Below are 22,500 nucleotides of genomic sequence, written 5' to 3'. Positions count from 1 at the left end.
GTTCAGAAAAATGTAAATATCAATGACACACTCTCTTCTTGTCAAGCCAAAATATCTCAATTGCAATGGATTCGGTGAGTAATCCCTACTAACTAGGTAGTAGATTAGTAGATTACTCATCGAATCCATTGCATTGAGATTTTAGTCTAATAATCCTCAGAGGATTATCATGCTGTGATATGTTTTCTCTCTTTACTGCAATTGGTTAAAGTTTTGCAACCTTATTATCCTATATCAAAAACACACAATTGAAGAGCACATGTCATGCCATTGATTTATGGACAGGAAATACTAGTACACACCATGTACTGCGCCTTTCACCACTGTCACGAACCCTTTCCACAGGTCCTCGGGGTCCAGTTCGACCAGTCCAGGTTCGGGATACAGGAGAGTCACCTGTCAACACAATTGAGTATTTGAATGAATGAATGAATGGTCTTTATTGTGATTAATACAGTACAGGTACCAAACAACGACATTTGGGAGGGGGGGCTCCCCTGGTGCTAGGAAAAAAAATACTAAAAACAAGAAGGGAAAAGAGCTGGTTTACATAAATAAAGGCTATGTACACTATCCACTATACTATACTATACAAATAAAACACTGTGCTGTACTCTATGCTATGCTATAAATATCCTACCATTTCCTATCTCTGAACCTTCTGTACACGAGGGTTGTCATATTGCACATAGTATTATTGCACATTCATTTAAAGTGTCGCAGTTTGCAGGTTTGAAATGTTCACAGTTGTATTTCAGTATTGCACTTGATTTGCTGGCCGACAACAAAAGAATAGCTTTGAACAGCTATAGCTATATAAAACATGCAATCAATCTTACCTGGGTGCTGCATGAGCCTCTGATCTGGGCTTCCTTGTCGTAGACGTGACATCTGATCGACGTTGTCCCCACGTCCACTGAGATAATGTAACTTTCTCTTTTGAATCCGTTCCTTTGACTAGTGCCCATCGTAATCTGAGCTCTTCAATATCAATTTAACCGGTTACTTACAGCTCATCCATAACCACTCAATGATCAGTAGTCAGTGCCACTACTACTAAAACCCATGAGCTATATGTTATGTTGACAATTGCATTTAGACTTTAGACTTGCCTTTTGGACTCGCCTTTTAGATATGCTAAAAACTTCCACGGCGATCCTCCTGAGCATATCTGTGTTCTCTGAGCTGTAATAAACTCCACCTAGTGCCATTAGGATTTCCGGTTTCTCTTTTCTCTGTTTTCGCCCCTTCAAAATAAAAGCGTTAAAGAGTTAAAACATGAATGAAAAAATGATAAGATCAGAAGAATATTTTCTCTTATTAAATAAAATAACTACAAATTACCGAATAGATAATATAAACAATTTAGGAAAAAAATATTTTGATCTTTAAGATTTACATGCATTTTATATTTCACAATTACGTAATCCCTGGTGCCTTTCTACTCGGCAACACTTCTAGAATGCATATCAGGTGTGGTTGAGTCTAAAGCGATGTCTTAGCAAATGTTTCTCGCAAAGTCCAGATCATTCATTCTATTTCAGTATGCCCTCAGGTAACAAGTTCGCCCTCGGGTGAGGTCTAGAGTGAACAATGCAGGGCATTCACTCTGGTGTGACTCAACATTGTCTTGAGTTTCTAGGGTCAAAGACAGACTATGGAATACAAAAGGGTAAATTGCATATATTCAAATGTATGGCCCAGGATAACAAGTAGAGAAAACTGGTTTCATTGTGTGCTTACAACAGGAAATCAGTTTCTATAGCTTGCTCTAATCTAGACAGTCAATTTACTGTTGTGTGGTTTGAATCTTAAATGTAGAAAAATGTCTTATTACATATAATCATTTTCTCTTACAGTCACTACCCATCTTCCGTCGTAGACTGAAGACCCATCTCTTCAGGTTACATCTTAACTGCTCCTCCTGAGACATCTTCTGACCCTCACCACTACGTCTCCTAAAGACACCCGCTTTCCCTTCTACTGTGTCCCTAAGAACTTCTATTGCCCCCCTTGTACTGTTTCTCTGTTCCTCCAGTATTAAAAAAAAACAAAAAAACTAGGTTTTAGAAGAAGGTGATAGAAGAAGGTTTTTCCTTCTATCAATGGCCCCGGGCCTGAGCTGGATTACTCTTCCTGCCACAAATGGTGGACTGATGATTCACATGCTTAGCATTCAAATGTATTGATTGTAAGTCGCTTTTGAATAAGGCGTCTGCTAAATGCCAAAAATGTAAATGTAAAGTGCTCTATCTGAACTGTATTAGACACAACTATTTTTCAAAGATTTCAATTCAGCATTGGTACCACTCTACTCTAAATACTAAAATATGGATCAGGTGAATTTGACTGAAATTGAGTGAAGTTATTTTTTTTTGCATTTGTTTTTGTTCATGTATGTATGTGAAAAAAGCATAAACGCACCTACTGTAACGCCAAAGCAAATTCCTATATGTGTCAAACATAATGGCAATAAACGTTATCTGAATCTGAATCTGAATCTGAATCTGAATGTCTTTAGATGTTGATCTTTACTCCGGACTGTACAAAACCTTTTTTTCCAAAGATAGTGTTAATACTCAGCAACACTTAGAGTGCATATTAGGTGAGTTTGAGTCTAAAGCGATGACTTAGCACATGTTGATGGCTTAATGGAGCTAAATGGAGTTTAGAAAACACAGATAGCGTACAGAGCGGTATATCACGTTATTCCTGATTCCAATTCCTCTGATCACCAGATCAAGAGCTGTGTCCTGGGAACGACTTTAGTGGAGCTCTGCCCACTTAGCTTGGGTGTATGTAAATGACAATTTCTTCCAAATAAGAAATAGAAATGCTAAATATGGATAAAGGAACCACAAATTATATTTAACTATGTATACGAATAAACATTTAATCTTCTCAATGTATTATTTGTGTTTTTAAGGGTTTGTAATTCTTCTAATGTCATTACTCTGATGAAAGCCTACGGCACTGCCTAAGGGACTCGTTTTCCAAGGCTAAACATGATTTATATAATACTAGTACTACCACTGTACTCAGCATCACTTCTAGAATATGAATCAAATGAATTTCAACCATGAGGGTTAGCCTTGAACAGTTCAAAGTGCCTTGCCTAGATTGCATAGTGAAGTGAAGTGAAGTGAAGTGGAACTTTATTGATACAGCGCCTTTCGTACACGGATGCAACTCAAAGCGCTTTACAATGATTGAAAAACAAGATTACAGAATAGAACAATGATTGAAAACAAGTTTACAGAGATGGGGGGGGGGGGGGGACACGAGACAACAGGAAGGGAGGGGAGACAGGGGTTACTTTGCAAGCTTACACACTAATAATAACTAAACAAGCATACATGTCAATAACACTAATAATAACTTGCATAGGGAACACATAATGGACTGTACACAACATATGTTCCAAGGCTAAACATACTTTTCACGACTAGACTGTTGTCAGCAACATTTCTAAAATATGAATCATGTGAGTTTCAACCATGGGGGGAGTTATACAGAGTGTTCTTGGCCCTTTATACCGTGGTCCAACAGTTCAAAGACACCCTCATGGTTGAAACTCACTTGATTCATATTAAGTGTTGCTGAGCGGCATGGCATGTGGCATGAAATCATGTTTAGCCTTGGAAAATTATGTTTGTACAGTCCTTTATGTGTCCCCTAATGCATTGCAGCAGTCTTTCATCAAGGTAATTCATGAGTAATTTGTAATTAGATTAATTAAATAATACATTGCCAGTATAACAGGAGGGTGTGGTTGGGGGGGACCAACCTTAGCCAGACCACGGCACTTTGGAAATTACACCCAAGGATTTGATTTGATTTGATTTATTGTGGAATTAAAAAGACAGTTTCCGAGGGATAAAAACACATGATAAAGAGCAAGCGCTTATTTCCATCATGGTCCCTGATTGAGGACAGGACAGACAGTTACCATAAAACTAATTTACAGAACATGATAAAAAACATAAAAAACAAACATAGATAGTTACACAAATTCCCTGCACTCCCTACCTATGAGGTGTTTCTACTCTGTCATCTCACTGGCTAGCCAGTTCTTTGCTGCACGTTTAAAGCTTAGGCCTACCTCTCCCTCTAAGCTTTTTAGGGCCACTGGAAGCTTGTTCCATTCTGAAGCTGCTGTAAATAAAAATGTATTAGTACCCATTGCTGTTCAGAATTTAGGTAAAATAAAGTCTGTATTCCCTCTTCTGGTTGCATAGTTGTGCCTGTCACTGAACCGGCTAAAGTAGTCGGCCAAATAGGTTGGGCCATTATTTAGTACTATCTTATGTGTCAGGCCTAACCTGATGTGAGTGAAATAATATACAGGGAGAATAACACTTTGAGTTACAATATACAACATTCCCTATAGGTTCTTTATTATGTAAGGAAGACAGACGTGATTCAAAATCAAATGGTTTAAATTTAATAAAATGTAAAGAAAAAGGTATGGCTGGAAACCTCTGTGGGGAGAAGGGGTCAGTATCTATTGAGGAGAGCAAGGAAACTAGAAGTCAATTGATATCACTTAATTCAAGAATCAATAACCAATAATCACTGGTATCAATCAATGATTACTTTTATTTTACAATTGATACTAGATACAGGAGAGTGTAGAAAGGGAGATCGCCACACAGGGCATATGACAACTGGGTTCCAGGCAGCATACACTTGATAAAATACTAACACTTTATTACAATAACTAAAATACTGGGCTAAGGCCATCTAGGGGGATGGTATACTCAAGCTGGGGGCTATCCACTTGTGCAACTTACTATACGCACTCTGAAACACAGCAAGCAAATAGTGCAAGGGGGTGATCACACAGTGCTTTTTTTTCCACGCTTCACGCTGCACGCATGCAATTGGTGATGGGTAGGATGCTAGGACCTAAACCGACTAGCATGAAACGCTTAACCCTTTTAGACCTAATTATATATTCATATTTTCATATTTTCATATTCCGAAATATGGCATATCCGATACAAGAACATTTGTGGTGTTTTCATATTACATCACAGAGCCAAAATGATATGACCATTTTAAAAAGAGAAGAGCTAGGGCTTTTAACATGAATGTGCAATAATACTATGTGCTATATGACAACCCTTGTGTACATAAGGTTCAGAGATAGGGAATGTTAGGATATTTATAGCATAGCATAGAGTACAGCACAGTGTTTTATTTGTATAGTATAGTAGTATAGTATAGTGGATAGTGTATAGCCTTTATTTATGTAAACCAGCTCTTTTCCCTTCTTGTTTTTAGTAATTCTTTTTTTCCAAGCACCAGGGGAGCCCCCCCCTCCTAAATTTCGTTGTATGGTACCTGTACTATATCAATGACAATAAAGACCATTCATTCATTCATAAATCTAACGTAGGCAACTTTTATTTTGAAGAAAACATCGTTTACATACTACCGGAACTAAGTGGGCGGAGCTTCACTATCATTGGTCACAGCACACACACCCCTACCCCCACCGTAACCCCGCCCCCCTACCCCCACTGTAACCACGCCCCCCTACCCACACTGTAGCCCCGCCCCCTACCCCCACTGTAACCACGCCCCTCTACCCCCACTGTAGCCCCGCCCCCCTACCCCCACTGTAGCCCCGCCCCCCTACCCCCCACTGTAGCCCCGCCCCCCTACCCCCACTGTAGCCCCGCCCCCCTAACCCCACTGTAGCCCCGCCCCCCTACCCCACTGTAGCCCCGCCCCCCTACCCCCACTGTAACAGGATTCCAAACATGGCGGAGGTAAGGAAAGAAACGGTTTTAATATTCTCTCTCTTTGGCTTACAGTGTTTGTTCTGTTGGGTGTACCATGTCCCGTGTGGAAAGTAAAACATATGTGCGAAATGCAACGAGGAGATAGATACATTTTTAAAACATCAAACATGTCGTATTTCCTCATTGTATTTAGCTCAACTTCAGGGGTTTAGCAATGGGCTAACTGGCTAATGTTAGCCAGGATGGCTAGTTAGCCTAGCCTAGTTTATATACCAGCAATTCTTGATTGTAGCTAAGCTAAGCTATCATTCACGTAGCTTGCAATGATTTAGAGACTGGATAAGCTAAACCCGAGGAGATAAAAGGGGAATATTTGAGTGGTGACGTTTTGTTTTGTGTAATAATCATTGACTTTAAGCTAACTAGCTAGCTACGTGTTTATTAGTAAGCAATCTTTTGTAAACTTAAGAGTAGTAACATAATAGCAAGCATCGAAATTGTTTTAGCTTAGCTAAGTTAGCCAAGAATCTGATGTTGATACAAAGTATCATTCGTGTTTGTTTGTTCGCTGTTCGGCAACTGTTGATTATTTGACAAGTTCTTATGATGACTTATCGGGAAAAACATGATATTATTACTACGATGAGAAATGAAAAGAACAGCAACAAACATCTGATGTGTGTTTTGGTTTTAGCCTTGTTGATTAGCGAGTTTGCAGTCATCTAGTTACAAGTTCAGGCGCGCTTTTCTGTGCTTTGACTTTTTCCTGCCAACCAGGATTCTAAACAAGAAGAGTTTAGTAATTAGAATGACAATTCGTGACGTTAGAATTATAAGGTTCTATCTCCATTTCTGTCAAAATTGAGTTTTTTTACATAATCTGATCCATTAGGTGTTTATTAATGCCTGTGTGGTGTTATTTTTAAAATGTTGACATTTTTGAGTTAGTAATTCATAAAATACAAAGGTTCCATCTCACAAAACATAATGGAATGTAAAAACTTTGACGCTCAATATCTCTGAACTACCCTAAACGGAGATAGAACCTTATCATTCTAAACGGAGATAGAACCTTATGATTCTAAACGGAGATAGAACCTTATCATTCTAAGCTCACGAATTTAGAGTTTAGAGTTTAGAACAATTAAGACTGATCAGTGTAATACTTGATGGTTATGATCAATAACCAGGACAATCTAAACAAAACTGCAACATAGTATCATGGTATTAATCTCCTGATCCGATCAACTTTATGATCATATAACGTTGAATTATCTAGGCAGCAATATGCCAAATCATGATTATATCATTTGTTAGATGGATTTGGAACTAATCTTTGGGTGTTTTGGTTTGTATTTCAGCCCTCCTTTGGGAGTACGAGCCCAGGTAAATATGATGATATTCTTTAGGATTCAGATCAAATTGCTGCATGGATCGAATCGACACACAGTTGATTGCTACTAGCTATAATCGATAGAATGATAGCTACAGCTGATCATTTTATATAATAACAATGCATATCTATAATAATAATTATTCCAACGCTATTATACATAATGTCATGTTTAAGATACACGTTTTTAGAATTGAGCCAGACACACAACCACCCCTTTGCTGTGTAATAGTATTTATTGTTATGAACTTTGTGGCACTGTGTTCTTCTGCTTGAACATTATGACTGTTTTGTTATTATTATTGCTATCTGTGTTTAGTTTGATTTATTGTGGAATTAAAAAGACAGTTTCCAAGGGATAAAAACACATGATAAAGAGCAAGCGCTTATTTCCATCATGGTCCCTGATTGAGGACCGGACAGACAGTTACCATAAAACAAATTTACAGAGCATGATAAAAACCATTAAAAAAAAAAAAAAAATAGATAGTTACACAAATTCCCTGCACTCAGTCCCTACCTATGTTATTGTATTACAACAAGATACCCAGTGTGTTTTTGTGTCTTTTTCTCAGGAGGTTCAGCGGGTTCTGACGACCATGAGTTTGACCCTTCTGCTGATATGCTCGTCCACGACTTTGATGACGAACGCACGCTCGAGGAAGAGGAGAGGCTCGAGGGAGAGACAAACTTTAGCAATGAGATAGAGGATCTGGCACGAGTACGTCTACTTTACATTTCTTTTTTTTGCATAACTTGTATCTGTTATCCTGATGAAAGTAATAGTTTGAGATATTTACTACTATTTCCGAACCCTTGTGATAAAGCATCATTAGTCGTCATCAGTAGAGAGCATTTTTTTTAGTCTATCCAGTCAGTGTGTAACAAAATGGTGAAGGTTTTCCTTTCCTTTGGTGAAACAGGAGGGAGAAATGCCCATTCACGAGTTGCTGAATATGTATGGATACAGAGGTGGTGGTTCACCTGGGGATGAAGAAGATGAGGAGGAGGAGGAGGAAGAAGAAGAGGTAGAGGAGGATGAAGAGGACGGGGAGGTAGAAGATGAGGAAGACGATGAGGAAGAGGACCTGGACAACGATGAAAGCAGCCGAAGCACTGGCGAGTTGAAGAGGAATAAGGTGTGTGTGTGTGTGTGTGTGTGTGTGTGTGTGTGTGTTGTCTTGGATTCCTTCCTGGAAACAAAACTGACATTTTAGTCAATAAGGAAGACTGTTTACACATCTACTGATGATAGATCAAGCATCTAGGTTTGACGCTAAGGCAAGGAAGTGCATAACTTTTCAGATGCAGCTGTTCTTTGTTAATGCTGTTTTAGGACTGCTTGTGGTGCGTTATTGTATATTATATGGGGCACAACTGCATGTAACACTTTGGTGTCTGTGTCTTCAGGTTGAAAGGGTAACAATCTCGTCAAGGATGGGGGAGGACACTCATTTGTCCAGCGAGGGTCGCACGCGCTCCGTCAAATCGCATGGAACGGTAGAGCTGATACGCCCACAGAAACTCAAGTACTTTGAAAGTATGAGCCTTTGTCTTTTATCTACACCTATCCCCTCATTGAGACATAAGTTTGATATTGAAATGTGGGATAGTTGTGGGGTGTTGTGTTTTGCCTATACAGTGGCTCCTGAAAGTATTCAGACCCCATCACTTTCCCACATTTTGTTGTATTATTTAAATTTTTATTCAATTTAAAATTGAATTTATTCAAATTGAAATACAAGTATTCAGACCCTTTGTTATGACACTCAAATGACGCTTGTTCGGTGACTTGTTGAAGACATTTTTGTATTTGAGCATTTTTTTATGTACACATGAGTACATGAGGGATTTCTGTATTTAAATAGGGAGGGGGTCTGAATGCTGCCCTGCCACTGTATGCATCTAACCAGTGGTTCAAAATGTTGAAATGAGAAAACAAAATGTCTAATGTGGTTTCAGACAATGATGCAGAGGAAGAGTCAGAGGAGGATGAAGATTATATTCCATCTGAGGATTGGAAAAAGGTACATTTGCCAGTTTCAACTACTTTCAACCACTACTTTTTACTATTTTGACAGTTTGGGTTTGTAAAACTAAAACTGAAACTGTGCTTGACCTCCATAGGAGATTATGGTTGGTTCCATGTATCAGGCTGAAACTCCCTCTGGTCTATGTCAATATAAAGACAACGAGAAAGGTAAGAGCTTGGTTTTTAAGTTACTACTTAGCACATAGATACATTGTAAATAAATTGATCTTGATTTGGGGTAGTGGTGGTCTAGTGGATAGTGAGTTGGACTTGTGATCGGAAGGTTGTGAGTTCAAATCCTGCCTGAAACCACACCACTACTAGTGTGCCCTTGAGTAAGGCACTTAGCCCTCAGTTACTCCAGGGGAAACGTCCCTGTAATTCGTAATTGTAAATCGCTTTGGATTAAAAGCGTCTGCTAAATGGCAAAATTAAATACAAAATTGATCTCTCTCTCTCCCCTTCCCTCCGTCCGTCTCCATAGTGTATGAAAACGATGACCAGCTCTTGTGGGACCCAGAGTTCCTTCCTGAAGTCAAGGTGGTGGAGTTTTTGACCGAAGCGTCGAGACGCACAGGAGAGGAGAAGGGGGTGGATGCCATCCCTGAGGGATCCCACATCAAAGACAATGAGCAGGTACAGTTAAGACAACGGCTGTTAATAAGTCAGCTTGTGCTGAAAAGGGCGAGCACTCCAATCTTAATATCATAGCACCATCTGAATGCTGTAGTATGAATTAAGATGCCCACATTTCGATTAATTGTGTCAATATCCAAAAGTATAATTTATCTTGCAAGTGCAGTGTTTCCTCCAGGATTTTTCACATTAGTGGCGGATTTTTTTTCCGCGTGCACGCGCACTGGCGCTCAAAACAAAGACGTAGTTTCACCAAAAACTAGAGGGTGGCAACAATTATAATTTCTTAAATAGCGGTTAAGTCATTAAAGCCGAGCAGGTGATTTTATATAGAAAAAAGTATCTATGAGGTGTGCCTTCAAGGTAACATATTTGTGCTGTGCCGGTGGGTTTTCAATAAGACTCACCACTCTCGCTGCCGTTGAATTGGTAAGAGCTGCTACCACGTAGTAGTATTTGGTATTATCCACGGTAGTGCTGTCCCAAACGACTATTTTTCTAACGATTAATCTAGCGATTATTTTATCGATTATTCGATTAGTCTAACGACTAATTTATCGATAAGTCTAACGAAAATTTTTGTACTGTAAAAAAAAATAAAAATAAAATAAAAAGCTTTTTTGTCTCCACCTCACTGCTATGTTTAGCCAACTTGAATGCCAAGATGGCCATTTAGAAGTCTGTCCATCACCACAACACATAGCTAGCTAACGTTACTCTCGCTGCTATGTTATGATTAGCTAAATTGATGCTAACGTAGCATGCGAGCTACGAGGTGCTCGCACCACAATGACAATAGGCTACCGTAGCTAGCCAGCTACATAGCTAACGTTACTAACACCAGAAGACAAGACATACGAACTGTGGTGAGCTACATTGCTTGTGTAACATTAGCTAGTAGCTATCCATTTTCACTCATACACTTAATTGTCTCGCCTGGTAAAATAAAGTTTAAAAAAAAAAAATGTAAAAAAAAAATTTCTTTTTTTTATTTGCGACTAACCGACGCATATTACGCTAACCGACGTATTGACGTAGTCGGTGACGTCGACGACGTCGAATAATCGTAACAGCCCTAATCCACGGTAACATCCCTGAGGGCGAATTGAGCTGCAGCTTGTGCAAACCATGCTATGGCATTTTGTTCCCAAAACTCGGGCAGCTTGAGTGAAGCTGCGTTCGTTGTCATGTTCAATGATCTCCGAAAACGTTCGAGAGAAAATCAGGGTCACCAATGTAGGAGTGACGGCAATAACAGGACGATATAGTCGTTTTGCCGGTAGAAAAACAATCATGTGCGCTTTATTCTCACTCTCTGCATGCGTACTGACAACAACATTCATTCATCTCTGTCCCACTTATATCCCGTCATATCACCCGCTAAGCAGCCTGGGTGATTGAGTAAACACAAACATATAACATTGCTTTGTACAAGGCTGAACGCCGTGAATTATGAATACTCTGCTCGCTTCACTACAAGGTGATCAAATAGTTCGAAGCTAGGTGCTTGCACGTTAGGTGCGAGAATGCTCGGTTAACCCATTAGCGGGAACATTATTTGTTTCAAAAAATAGTCTGATTTAGTTGACCATGAACATCAGAGACAGACATTACGAATGTTCATTTAAAATACTCTTTACTGAGCACTGGTATAAGAACATGAACCAGAGAACAGCAGTAAATGCAATAACCCACAGTCGTCGCTGATGATGTTGCATTTTCGATTAGGATACGGGATTAAAGGCACCGGCGTGTGTCCCGCTAAATTCGGACCAATCACAAAACTGTTTTGAAAGCGCGTCGCCTAGCGCCGCGCGCCTGTTGAGAGATTCAGTCTCGATTGCAGTGCGAACACAAACGACGAGGTTAATTGCAACATTGTAACATATTGTAAATAACTACCCCTAAATCGTAACGAAATGTTGGTCTGGAAGCGGCCTAAATCTAGCTTCAATCTGCTTTTTTTCTGTTCTCCGGTCATAATAACTCGCTGCCTTTCTGCGCAGCCTGAATCAAAGTGGACTGTCTGAATCGATTAGTGGCGGAGGAAATTCGTTCGTGGCGGCCCGCCACCAATAAATGCATATAGAGGAAACACTGAAGTGCTCACGCAGACTCTATCATATCTTTGAATGTCTGATTTCTGTAGGTAACATAGACACGGCTGTTCTAGTGTCAACTGTCACTTAGATCCAACTGTCACTGTCAAATTAACCTCAAGATTCCTGTACCCTGTCTATCATATCTTTGAATGTCTGATTTACCATTTGTCTTCCCCCAGGCGCTTTATGAGTTGGTCAAGTGTGAGTTTGACACTGAGGAAGCGTTAAGAAGACTGAAGTTTAATGTGAAGGCAGCTAGAGGTAAGACCTGTAGTCATATGGTTTACACTTATGTCAATCAAATATTGAAAGAAAAAAATTCATCAATCATGTTTAGCACATTCATATTTGATGTTTTCTTACAATGGTATTGCATACTGTATTCATTACTTTCTAATTGTATGTAATTTGTATGTAGTTGTTGACACATAACCCCTTTTCCTTCTGTCACAGAAGAGCTGTCTGTTTGGACAGAAGAAGAATGTAGGAATTTTGAACAAGGATTAAAAGCTTATGGCAAAGACTTTAACTTGATACAAACCAACAAGGTAAGATATGCCGTTTATGAATGTTATCTTAAAATCTCAAAGATGATTTTGATAATCTACACAGTAATATGTGACAGCAGCTGGTGAAACCGGGAAGAAGTCGGCAGCTGATCGAATGTTCAGACTTTTATTCTGAAAATCTTTAATAAATGTCAACGTTTTTTTTAAATCAACGACACTCGCTAGTCAACTACAGCTTGTTTTGTGAGCCTGCTAACAATGTTAAGTAATGTTATAGTTAACTAGGTAGTAGTGGGGATTACTCACCCAATCCATCGCATTGCAATATTTTGGCCTGACTAGCAAGTGTGTCATTGATTTTCAACAACATTGAAATGTATTTACATTTTTTCAGAATAAAAGTCTGAACAATTTGATCGGTTGCCAATGTGTTCCCTGTTTCACCAGCTGTCATCACCATATTTGATTGACAAGTATGTCTATATTAAGAATACTGCCAAATGTTAATGTCTATAGTTTGCATATGTGTTTTAAAGCGATCAGAGTTGGAGTCTATTCCATTTTACCCTCTAATCAATTTCAGGAGAAGAATTGAAATTTAGTTGATGAATTGAAAAATAACTTCCAAGAGAAGTTTTTCAGTTCAAAAATGGCATTTCGATTACTCTCCGTAAGGAGTTGACTGGAGTTGAAATAGAATTGAGTCCAATTCTGGAAGTGATGGTAATAATGGCTATTCTCGTGTCTGCTGAATTACATTTTTCAGGTGAGAACTAGGTCTGTAGGAGAATGTGTGGCCTTTTATTACATGTGGAAGAAGTCTGAGCGTTATGATTTCTTTGCACAGCAAACCAGGCTTGGGAAAAGGAAATACAACCTTCATCCTGGTGTCACGTAAGTCACCACTTTAGTACGGGCTATAGGGGTGGGCATCGACGATCGATAATTGATCGATAAGGATCTTGGTCGATCACAAAATAAAACATTTGGTCGATCACTTTTTGTGATCGGCCAAATGTTTTATTTTGTGATCGACCAAGATCCTTATCGATCAATTATCGATCGTCGATGCCCACCCCTAATGGGCTACTCCTGGCACATATACAAAGATTTTTAAAAATAAATAATGTATATATATTGTATTATATAACAGTATATAGATAGATATCAACCGATATGAAATGCCTTTATTGTTATTGAAACACATTTTATATTTATTCAACATATTTATCGCAATATATATGTGTACCAACGATTACAATGCATATTTTAGTTTTTTTTTTACGTAATCTACCATACTATGTTGTGCATGTGTATTGTGTTGTGACTAATCGTGACGTTAGAATTATACGGTTCTATCTCCATTTTTGTCAAAATTGAGTTTTTTTACATAATCTGATCCATTAGGTGTTTATTAATGCCTGTGTGGTGTTATTTGTAAAATGTAGACATTTTTTTAGTTAGTAATTCATAAAATACAAAGGTTCCATCTCACAAAACATAATGGAATGTAAAAACGTTGACGCTCAATATCTCTGAACTACCCTAGACGGAGATAGAACCTTATAATTCTAACGTCACGTAATGTAAGAGCCATGAGTGGTGTCGTGCCTCTGCTGACTGTGTTGCTGTGGTGTCTCATGTCTCGTGTCTCAGGGACTACATGGACAGGCTGCTGGATGAGACAGAGAGTGCCACGTCCAGCCGGGCGGCTTCGCCCCCTCCCACCACCTCCAACAGCAGCACCAGCCTCTCTGAGAGAGAGGACAGCAGCAGTCTTAACGGTACGGAGGGAACACACACACACACACACACACACGGGGACTGCGTGTGAACGAACCAATTACAATATTATGACTGTGAGAGAGGGTGGGTGGTGTGTGTGTGTGTGTGTGTGTGTGTGTGTGTGTGTGTGTGTGTGTGTGTGTGTGTGTGTGTGTGTGTGTCGGGGTGGAGAGAGGGGGGGTGTGTGTGTGTGTGTGTGTGTGAGTGAGACGTACCAGGTTCTGCTCACACAGTTGAGTTTTAGTGAGAATCTTGCATCTCATCAGGTAGGTTAGTTCATGACATTAGAAGCTCACTCTCTCTCTCTCTCTCATTGTTCCAATAGGTTTAGTGAGTCACAACTCAGGTTCTGGAGACGGCTCACACTCGTCGATGTCGGCGAACGATGTCAAACCAGAACCAGTCCAGTCCAACGGTCCTAGTAGCCACCCACCACTGGATCCCCCTCCCCCCGCCGCCTTGGACAACGACTCCAACGGCTGCGACCATCACCCGGCCCTAGCCGATGCACCTAGCCACGACAGGAATGGCACCCTAGAGTCGACCCATGTCGACACCACCCAGCCCCCTTACGACAGACCGGCCAAGAGGTGCCGGACAGAGGCGGAGCCGTCGGGGCAGCCGGAACCCTCTAGAACACAGCAGGAGGGCTGATGACTTAGTCAAAGGTCAAAGGGCAACGGAAACCAAACCTCAAAAAACCAACGAACCAAACCCAGCTCGCCACCAGCAACGGAAGGAGGGCATTGGCCTGATTGTAAAAGGAGCGCACTTGGCCCCCCCACCCTAAAATCCAGCAACACCTCCGCTCCACATATCCAAAGTTACCGCTACCCCCCCCCCCCACTCCCACTCCCACTCCATTACTGCCACCACATTATATTTCATACTGATTAAGATTCATCCTTACACCTTTTTGGAGAGATCTCAACATTTTTGCAAAAGAAATGCTTTTTTCCCTATTTGTATTAGAAGAAAACAAATCGCCTGTGATATTTTTTTACGTGAAAGATATTTATATTTTTTTTTAAAGAAGAAATGTACAATGATGGTTATTTGCTATCCAAGCCATTTGAACCCAGGAGGTATTGTTGTTACGAGAGGGTTTTTTTGTGTCTTTGACAGGATGAGAGATAAGCAAGCTGGCGCTGTTGCAGACACACTAAGTTGCACTTTCATCATTTTGTGTTTATCTTTTTCTGTTGATATCGAATGGTAAAGCAACAGTGTTGCTGCATGACATCTTTGCTAATTAAAATCCTGACCCCCCTCATAGGCCGTGACCATGATTATGTTTGTTTAATTAAGAGAAATGAACCAATGGGGCCTGTCCTCCCAGGTTTGTTTGTGTAAAGCGTCTGGCATCAGTGATGTCCTGTATTATAAGTCAGTGGTTAGAATGCTGTATTTTTGGATTTTCTTAGTCAGCGCTTTCCTATTGTTTTGTTTGTCTCTTTTGTTTTTACTATAAAAGTACTTCTGTGATTTTATGTGTAAAGTTTGTAAAGATTTCTTATCCTGTACAGTTCTTACACTTTTTGATAACCTTATCTTAAACCTGCTGTATTTTACAGTCTCTCTTGTAAGCTTTTTTCAAGGATTCTTCTCCATGTTTGCCCTGAGCTGTAATAAAAGTAGTCATTCCTTTCTTTCAGCAACATTTCCCATTGTCACTTTTCATCTAGCACATTCAGAAATGTGTTTGAAGCAAAAAACGAGTCTAACAGTGACTGTGAAAGAAATTGATAAGTTGCAACGTGACGCGAGTTCATTTAAAGCGCAGTTGAAATTGGGATACCATGTGGTTCCAGTAACGTGTCTTCTCTCCAGCCAGTACATGTTACGTACATGACCAGTTTCAAAGCAAATAACCTCTATTGGTTATTGCGGAGGCCCCTTTTATCACAGGGCATAGTTTAAAGAAAAGTTTATTTTTGTTACTGTAGCCTTCTGTTTGACATTTTCGACAATATACTTTGTATTCCTGCTTCGAACTTACATTCACAAATTGTAAAAAAAGGAGAAAATAAATGTCTTTAAAGCTTAAGCCTAAAAAATTATGTTGATTGTTGATTCAGTAGTTTCGTTTTGGTTTGTCTTTTTTTTTTTTTTACAAATTATGTTCTGTAAATTTTCCTCCATAAATGACAACAATAAAAGTGTATACCAAGATTAGACTTGCTGTGAATGGAATAACATTGGCTATATTTAATAAATGTATTAAGAATGACTTCTTCTGTTGTGTTATTTCTTGAAACTAGCTTTTGCCCCCTAGGTGGCTAGCACAGTATAGTTACTGAATACAGATATAATATAGACAGTGTACCTTAGGTCATGTTCTCACATGAAAGTCCGAATCGAGACCCGGAGCAAGTGGATGAGTTCGCAACATTGTTGCATAAATTATTTCTCTGATTTGCGTTCTTACAGCCCTTCATGTAAACAAGTAACATACGCAATCGAAGCAACAGACATGGTAGTTGATTGGTCCGAAAAATTGAGAATTGCCTCTTATCCAGATCAACACGCCTGCGCTGTTGTTTTCCTATGGACTGCCTCGAGCAGCGTTCTCACCAAAAGCGAAGCAAAGTGATGGATGCGTAGTTTCTAACCGAAGCGAAACCACCCTTTTCAAGCGGAGCATCCGACGGGTATTTGCTCCGGGAGTTACTTCGAATGCGCGTTCTCACAGCTCCAAACGACGCAGAGCAAAGCGAACTTTATCCTAAACTCCGTTTCAAGTGAAGCAAATGTTCTAGTGAGAACACCCCCTTATATGGGCTAATGTTGCATAACACATTTAAAATGAAGATACAGACAAGTGTAAATAGGCACTTTTTATGATTAACAATTTGATTTTCATAGTAGAATTAAACAATTTCATGATACACACTAACACACGTCATATTTAATCTTTTAAAGGATTCTGATTCTTTCTGACATTATGATACTTTCACTCTGACACTCTCTGATTCTGATTCTACATGTATCAGTGTGATAAGTTTACCCACAAACAATTCAGAGATTTTCCTTGTTTTTCCAAGTAATTTTGTTATACTTATGACTGATTATGAATATTACTATTTGTATTATATATTTTTATTTTCTTTCATTGGTTACTAATTTGAATAAGAATACAAATAAAGTAAAATGAGTCCTCCGAAGAAGTGGTGGTAGTGGGGGTGGTGGGCCCCAAAAGAAAATGGCAGTTGACATTTTCCAATGTTCTAACACACATCTCAAACAACACAACACATCGTCAGCTTAGAATTATAAGGTTCTATCTCCGTTTCGGGTAGTTCAGAGATATTGAGCGTCAATGTTTTTACATTCCATTATGTTTGGTGAGATGGAACCTTTGTATTTTATTAATTACTAACTAAAAAATGTCAACATTTTAAAAATAACACCACACGGGCATTAATAAACACCTAATGGATCAGATTATGTAAAAAAAACTCAATTTTGACCAAAAATGTAGATAGAACCGTATAATTCTAACGTCACAACATCACAAACAATGAATTTATGGTTTTACAGTGCTTGATTATGGAATGTATGATATCAATCATCATACATATACAATAGCTTGAATATTTGATGAGGAAATTTCTTTATTAGGAATAATAACCCCTTGAGATATCATATCTCGTTTTCTATCATTTGATATAAAAAATATAAAAGTATAAAAGTCCTCCTTCAGTCTGTTAACATACACAAGGGGCTCTATTCGGTTGTTAAGTCGTGACGTGTTTCCGGGTCCAAAGTTGGCTGAGGCGCTCTCTTCGAAATGCCTCAGTAATAATAATAATTCATTATATTTATATAGCGCTTTCCCGAGGCTCAAAGACGCGGACAAATATGGGAAAAACTGGAAAGTGCTGTGTCCCTTGTTGTATGAATAGATCCCAGTCTAAAAAAACGATTGAACTGTCATTCTACCGCTGTAGTACACTGGTACTCTGGTGCAGGGAATTTCTGGTTTGGACCCGGAAATTGCTAAACGTCACGTTTGACGTCAGACTTAACAACCGAATTCTGTAGAAATGGGTCTTAGTAGAAATGCAGCTACTAGGGTGTTTGTCTGAAGCTAATTTCAAGTAAGGACGGCACTCGACCTGCTCAGTGTCGTGAACATGAACATGAACATGTCTCAACGCTGCTTCACCCACCTGAGCATAGATGAGACAGAGCTGCAGAGCTCCTGTGTTTGAACTTTTGGACTCGGCTAAAAATAGATCCCCCAGAACATGAATGAATGTGTGTGAAGAGTCCATGTTCTGCTGCACCTTCCAGCGGCACTGTCCCGTTTAAGGCTTTTCTGTTCAAATGAGAGGTTCAAGACAAGTACAGAACATTTCAGAGACTTATTTTTACCTCAAAAATAAAGAATGAACCATGAACACAAGTGGGATGCATTTGAAACACATACTACAACTTTGCTTGAAGTATACAGACAGTTGAGGCCAAAGTGATTAGCCCCCCAGAAATTATGGAACATTTTCCTAAAATTCTTCTCAATGTTTGCAGCATTGATAACATTCACCAGCTAATAATTTTGTCCTCAACCGTATATCAAACCTAGGATTTATGGGACATAAGCCATGGGCTTATTAAACTTCCTGTTTTTCCTAAAATATAAGAATAAGCCATTGTGAAAGTGTAACAGCTGTTTTCTATTAACAGACTCATTGTGTGAAGAATTCTATGAACATGTTTTAAAAAAAAAAAAGATTTACAATTTTCCATCTGAAGTTTCAAAAAGTACACCAAAACTTATTTGTATTCCTTCTCTCTCATAAATGCAAAGATTTCCATAAATCCATATAGCCTAGCTTAGTGGCATTTCCACAACTTACTGGTTTGTTCATCTGTGAAGGTGATGTAGGAGTACACCAGACTGCCAGCAATGCTGTATGAAGATGAGAGATGAGGGACAGGAGAAGGGTTATAAAAGTTCAACGTTGGTCTCTCTATTCGGTTGTTAAGTCTGACGTCAAACGTGACGTTTAGCAATTTCTGGGTCCAAACCAGAAATTCCCTCCACCAGAGTACCAGTGTACTACAGTGGTAGAATGACAGTTCAGCCCCGCGGTGGTGTAGCGGTCTACGCACTGGCCACTAGTGCATGCTGCCCGCCGGGGTTCGTATCCCGGCTCGCCAGATCCAGATATGGCCGAGGCACACGGGAAGCGGCATATTGGGCGGCCGCTTCCGAGGGCGGTATAGGAGTATTTCTGGACTAGGATCCGTCGCGCAACACCGCCCCCTGGGCGCCGGAATAACGGTGCTGGGCTCGAGGAGCCAGTCAGCTAGTCTGCCTGGCGGCCTCTTCTGGGACTGCCGGCCACGGGGTCGTGCGGCGGATCCTATGCAATAGGCAGGGGATAATTGGATGCTAAGTTGGGTTAAATTGGCTACCAAATTGGGTGAAAATGGGATAAAATCTGAAGAAAAAAAAAAGAATGACAGTTCAATCGTTTTTTAGACTCGGATCTATTCATACAACAAGGGACGCAGCACTTTCCCGTTTTTCCCATATTTGTCAGCGTCTTTGAGCCTCGGAAAAGCGCTATATAAATATAATGAATTATTATTATTACTGAGGCATTTCGAAGACAGTGCCTCAGCCAACGTTGGACCCGGAAACACGTCACGACTTAACAACCGAATTGTCTCTGTCACAACACTGCCTTATAACATAGGTATATTATGACAATCAAAGTTACTCTACATCTAAGGGTTAGGGTATAAACAACTACAGGATGTGCTACTAGGTGGCTGAGTTGGACTTTCCTTTACCTGATGTTTAAACCAATGAAGTTGGCCCAAGTGAAAATGTAGTCTCCGCCAAATACCATTCCAATGTAGGTAATTGAAATATTCTGAGGAAGGAAAGCAAAATGGATGTCAGTCAGTAGTCCATGTGAAAACTCTTCAGTGTTCATAATGTGTGGTAATGATGAGTAGTTCAGACATGGCTTACTTTAATACAGCCCACTATTGTGGTGGTCAACGCAGAGTTGTACTGAGTGCAAATCACAATGGAGTACATCAGAATAAAACTGACAAACAAAGAAAGAAAGAGAGGTCAATTTCAACAATGAACAACATTTCTACAATGGCAAACATTATACGAGATTCAATGTGTCATACACACTGTAACAGCGAAAAAACACACCGCAAGCGTCAACCCCTCAGCAGCGCATGTGCGTGGCGGAACTGCTGCGGGCGGCTCTCACTATTGCGGCTTCCACACTGGCTGCATCTCTAGCCACAGAGCCGCTACTGCCAGCCCTGTCTTTGTACGTTGAGTTTTGCCTGCAACGCTAGTAGTGCCACGTGAAAAAAATAGGTGAGAGACCTAATCTCTAGATGGTGTGCCGCGGCAGGCAGCCAGTGTGAGACACGCTTGAGACGCACGCCTCGCGCTCGCTGTATGGGGGTCACATGGTAGAAAAAAATATTTGATGTGTGAATCCGTTCCCTCGGTTTAGTAATTCGTTAGGGTTAGGGTTAGGCCCTACGAGCCAGAACGATCGCAAGGATTAGGGTTAGGGTTAGAATCCTTGCGATCGTTCTGGCTCGTAGGGCCTAACCCTAACGAATTACTAAACCGAGGGAACAAATTACTAAATCGAGGGAACGGATTCACACATCAAATACATTTTTTCTACCATGTGAATGAATGAATGAATGAATGAATGGTCTTTATTGTCATTGATATAGTACAGGTACCAAACAACGACATTTGGGAGGGGGGGCTCCCCTGGTGCTAGGAAAGAAAAAAAAACTAAAAAAACAAGAAGGGAAAGGAGCTGGTTTACATAAATAAAGGCTATGTACACTATCCACTATACTATACTGTACAAATAAAACACTGTGCTGTACTCTATGCTATGCTATACCTATTCTAACATTTCCTATTTCTCTGCAACCTTATGTACCCTAGGGTTGTCATATTGCACATAGTGTTATTGCACATTCATTTAAAGTGTCGCCGTTTGCAGGCTTGAAATGTACACATTTGTGCCTCAGCACTACACCTGATTTTTCAATCCAGCAGCTGCCATCAATCCGTCCAGACTGTCCAGGGCCCAGAACCTAGGTCTTTGCTGTGTTCAGGGCCTGGATGGCCCTGGGGTAGAAGCTGAGCTTCAGTCTGTTTGTCCTTGCGAACATGGTCCTGTACCGCCTGTTTGAGGGCAGCTGAGCAAAGTGTTCGTACCCAGGGTGGGATGGGTCTCTGGAGATCTTGGAGGCCTTCCTGAGGCAGCGTGTGTTGTACAGCTCTTCCAGAGAGGGGAGGGGGGCGCCGGTGATCTTCTGGGCCGTTCTCACGACTCTCTGTAGCGCATTCCTCTCTGCGGCTGTGCAGCTGGAGAACCACTTGCAGATGCAGTAGGTGAGGATGCTCTCCACTGCGCAGCGGTAGAAGGCCACCAGTATCTCCTGTCTGGTGTGGTCTTTCCTGAGGACTCTCAGGAAGAAGAGCCGCTGTTGTGCCTTCTTGATGATGGCTGCTGTGTTGTTCTTCCAGGACAGGTCATCCTGTATGTGCACCCCCAGGAATCGGAGGGTTGAGACTCTCTCCACGCTCCCTCCGTCGATGAGCAGGGGCTGGACCTCAGATTTTTTCCTCCTGAAGTCCACGATGATTTCCTGGGTCTTTGACTGGTTCAGCAGCAGGTTGTTAACCTTGCACAGCTTGCTCAGCTGCTCTACCTCATCCCTGTACGCCGCCTCGTCCCCCCCCGAGATACATCCCACCACGGTGGTGTCGTCTGCAAACTTTACGATGGAGTTGCTGGGGTGGACGGGGGTGAAGTCGTAGGTGTAGAGGTTGTAGAGGATGGGGCTTAGCACGCAGCCCTGGGGGGACCCAGTGCTGAGTCTGAGGGCTGTGGAGGTGTGGGAGCTCACCCGCACCCTCTGGGGGCGGTCGGACAGGAAGTCCTTGATCCATGCACATATAGAGTGAGGTGTGACCCCAGAGGGGCTCCGTACTAACCCATTAACACGGGCGCCGAAATGAAACGCACATGCGCTGCTGAGGTTGTTTGCGCGGTAATAACCACAATATACGGCGTCCATTTTGGGAGATAGCATCTACTGATCAGAATCAGACTCGGAATCAGAGTCTATGATTGGACATGCCAATCAGAGTGACACAAAAATAGAAATACAGAGGAAAAAATTAACTCACCCCATGACACAAGAAAGCACAAACTGGACGACAAACAGTTTGTCTGACCACCCCTCAAACTCCAGTGCCTTAGACAGAAAAAAAAAA

At 40.7% G+C, this 22,500-nt stretch overlaps 3 protein-coding genes across 6 annotated transcripts in view; 1 reads left to right on the top strand and 2 right to left on the bottom strand.

Moving 5' to 3' along the window:
- Positions 1–1,106, bottom strand: part of gk5 (glycerol kinase 5) — a 22,089-nt gene extending 20,983 nt beyond the window's left edge. For 2 of the 3 annotated variants that reach the window (XM_080543307.1, XM_080543308.1), the window contains exons 1-2: positions 840–1,106; positions 303–396 (exon numbers count right to left, since the gene is read on the bottom strand). In XM_080543307.1, coding sequence (XP_080399433.1) covers positions 303–396; positions 840–968 — 223 coding nt within the window. In that variant the 5' untranslated portion in view covers positions 969–1,106. The remainder of the gene's footprint in view (positions 1–302; positions 397–839) is intronic. The other variant, XM_080543306.1, reaches the window with a different exon arrangement.
- A 6,960-nt stretch (positions 1,107–8,066) lies between these two features.
- Positions 8,067–16,242, top strand: mier1b (mesoderm induction early response 1b, transcriptional regulator; the record flags this gene model as incomplete). Of its 2 annotated transcripts, none has more annotated exons than XM_080542987.1 (10): positions 8,067–8,282; positions 8,554–8,683; positions 9,106–9,170; positions 9,271–9,343; positions 9,660–9,811; positions 12,093–12,174; positions 12,367–12,461; positions 13,189–13,316; positions 14,079–14,206; positions 14,533–16,242. In XM_080542987.1, 10 exons carry the CDS (start codon positions 8,076–8,078, stop codon positions 14,859–14,861), a joined length of 1,389 nt encoding a protein of 462 aa, XP_080399113.1. In that variant the 3' UTR covers positions 14,862–16,242. The 2 variants fall into 2 exon arrangements, with proteins under 2 accessions (XP_080399113.1, XP_080399112.1); XM_080542986.1 differs by having other exon boundaries at positions 8,076–8,282; positions 13,270–13,316.
- Positions 16,243–17,037: 795 nt separating this feature from the next.
- Positions 17,038–22,500, bottom strand: part of LOC308168694 (nucleotide sugar transporter SLC35D2-like) — a gene marked incomplete at its 5' end in the record, with an annotated part of 8,872 nt that continues 3,409 nt past the window's right edge. Inside the window, 5 exons of the mRNA XM_080543311.1 lie at positions 17,038–18,528; positions 19,067–19,119; positions 20,010–20,092; positions 20,194–20,272; positions 22,414–22,481. Of these exons, the coding sequence (XP_080399437.1) occupies positions 18,518–18,528; positions 19,067–19,119; positions 20,010–20,092; positions 20,194–20,272; positions 22,414–22,481 (294 nt within the window). The 3' untranslated portion in view covers positions 17,038–18,517. The remainder of the gene's footprint in view (positions 18,529–19,066; positions 19,120–20,009; positions 20,093–20,193; positions 20,273–22,413; positions 22,482–22,500) is intronic.

The sequence above is a fragment of the Nansenia antarctica genome (assembly GCF_963989245.1).
Source record: "Nansenia antarctica genome assembly, chromosome: 12".
NCBI classification, from domain to species: Eukaryota; Metazoa; Chordata; class Actinopteri; order Argentiniformes; family Microstomatidae; genus Nansenia; species Nansenia antarctica.
This window is presented reverse-complemented; position numbering and strand designations above follow the sequence as displayed.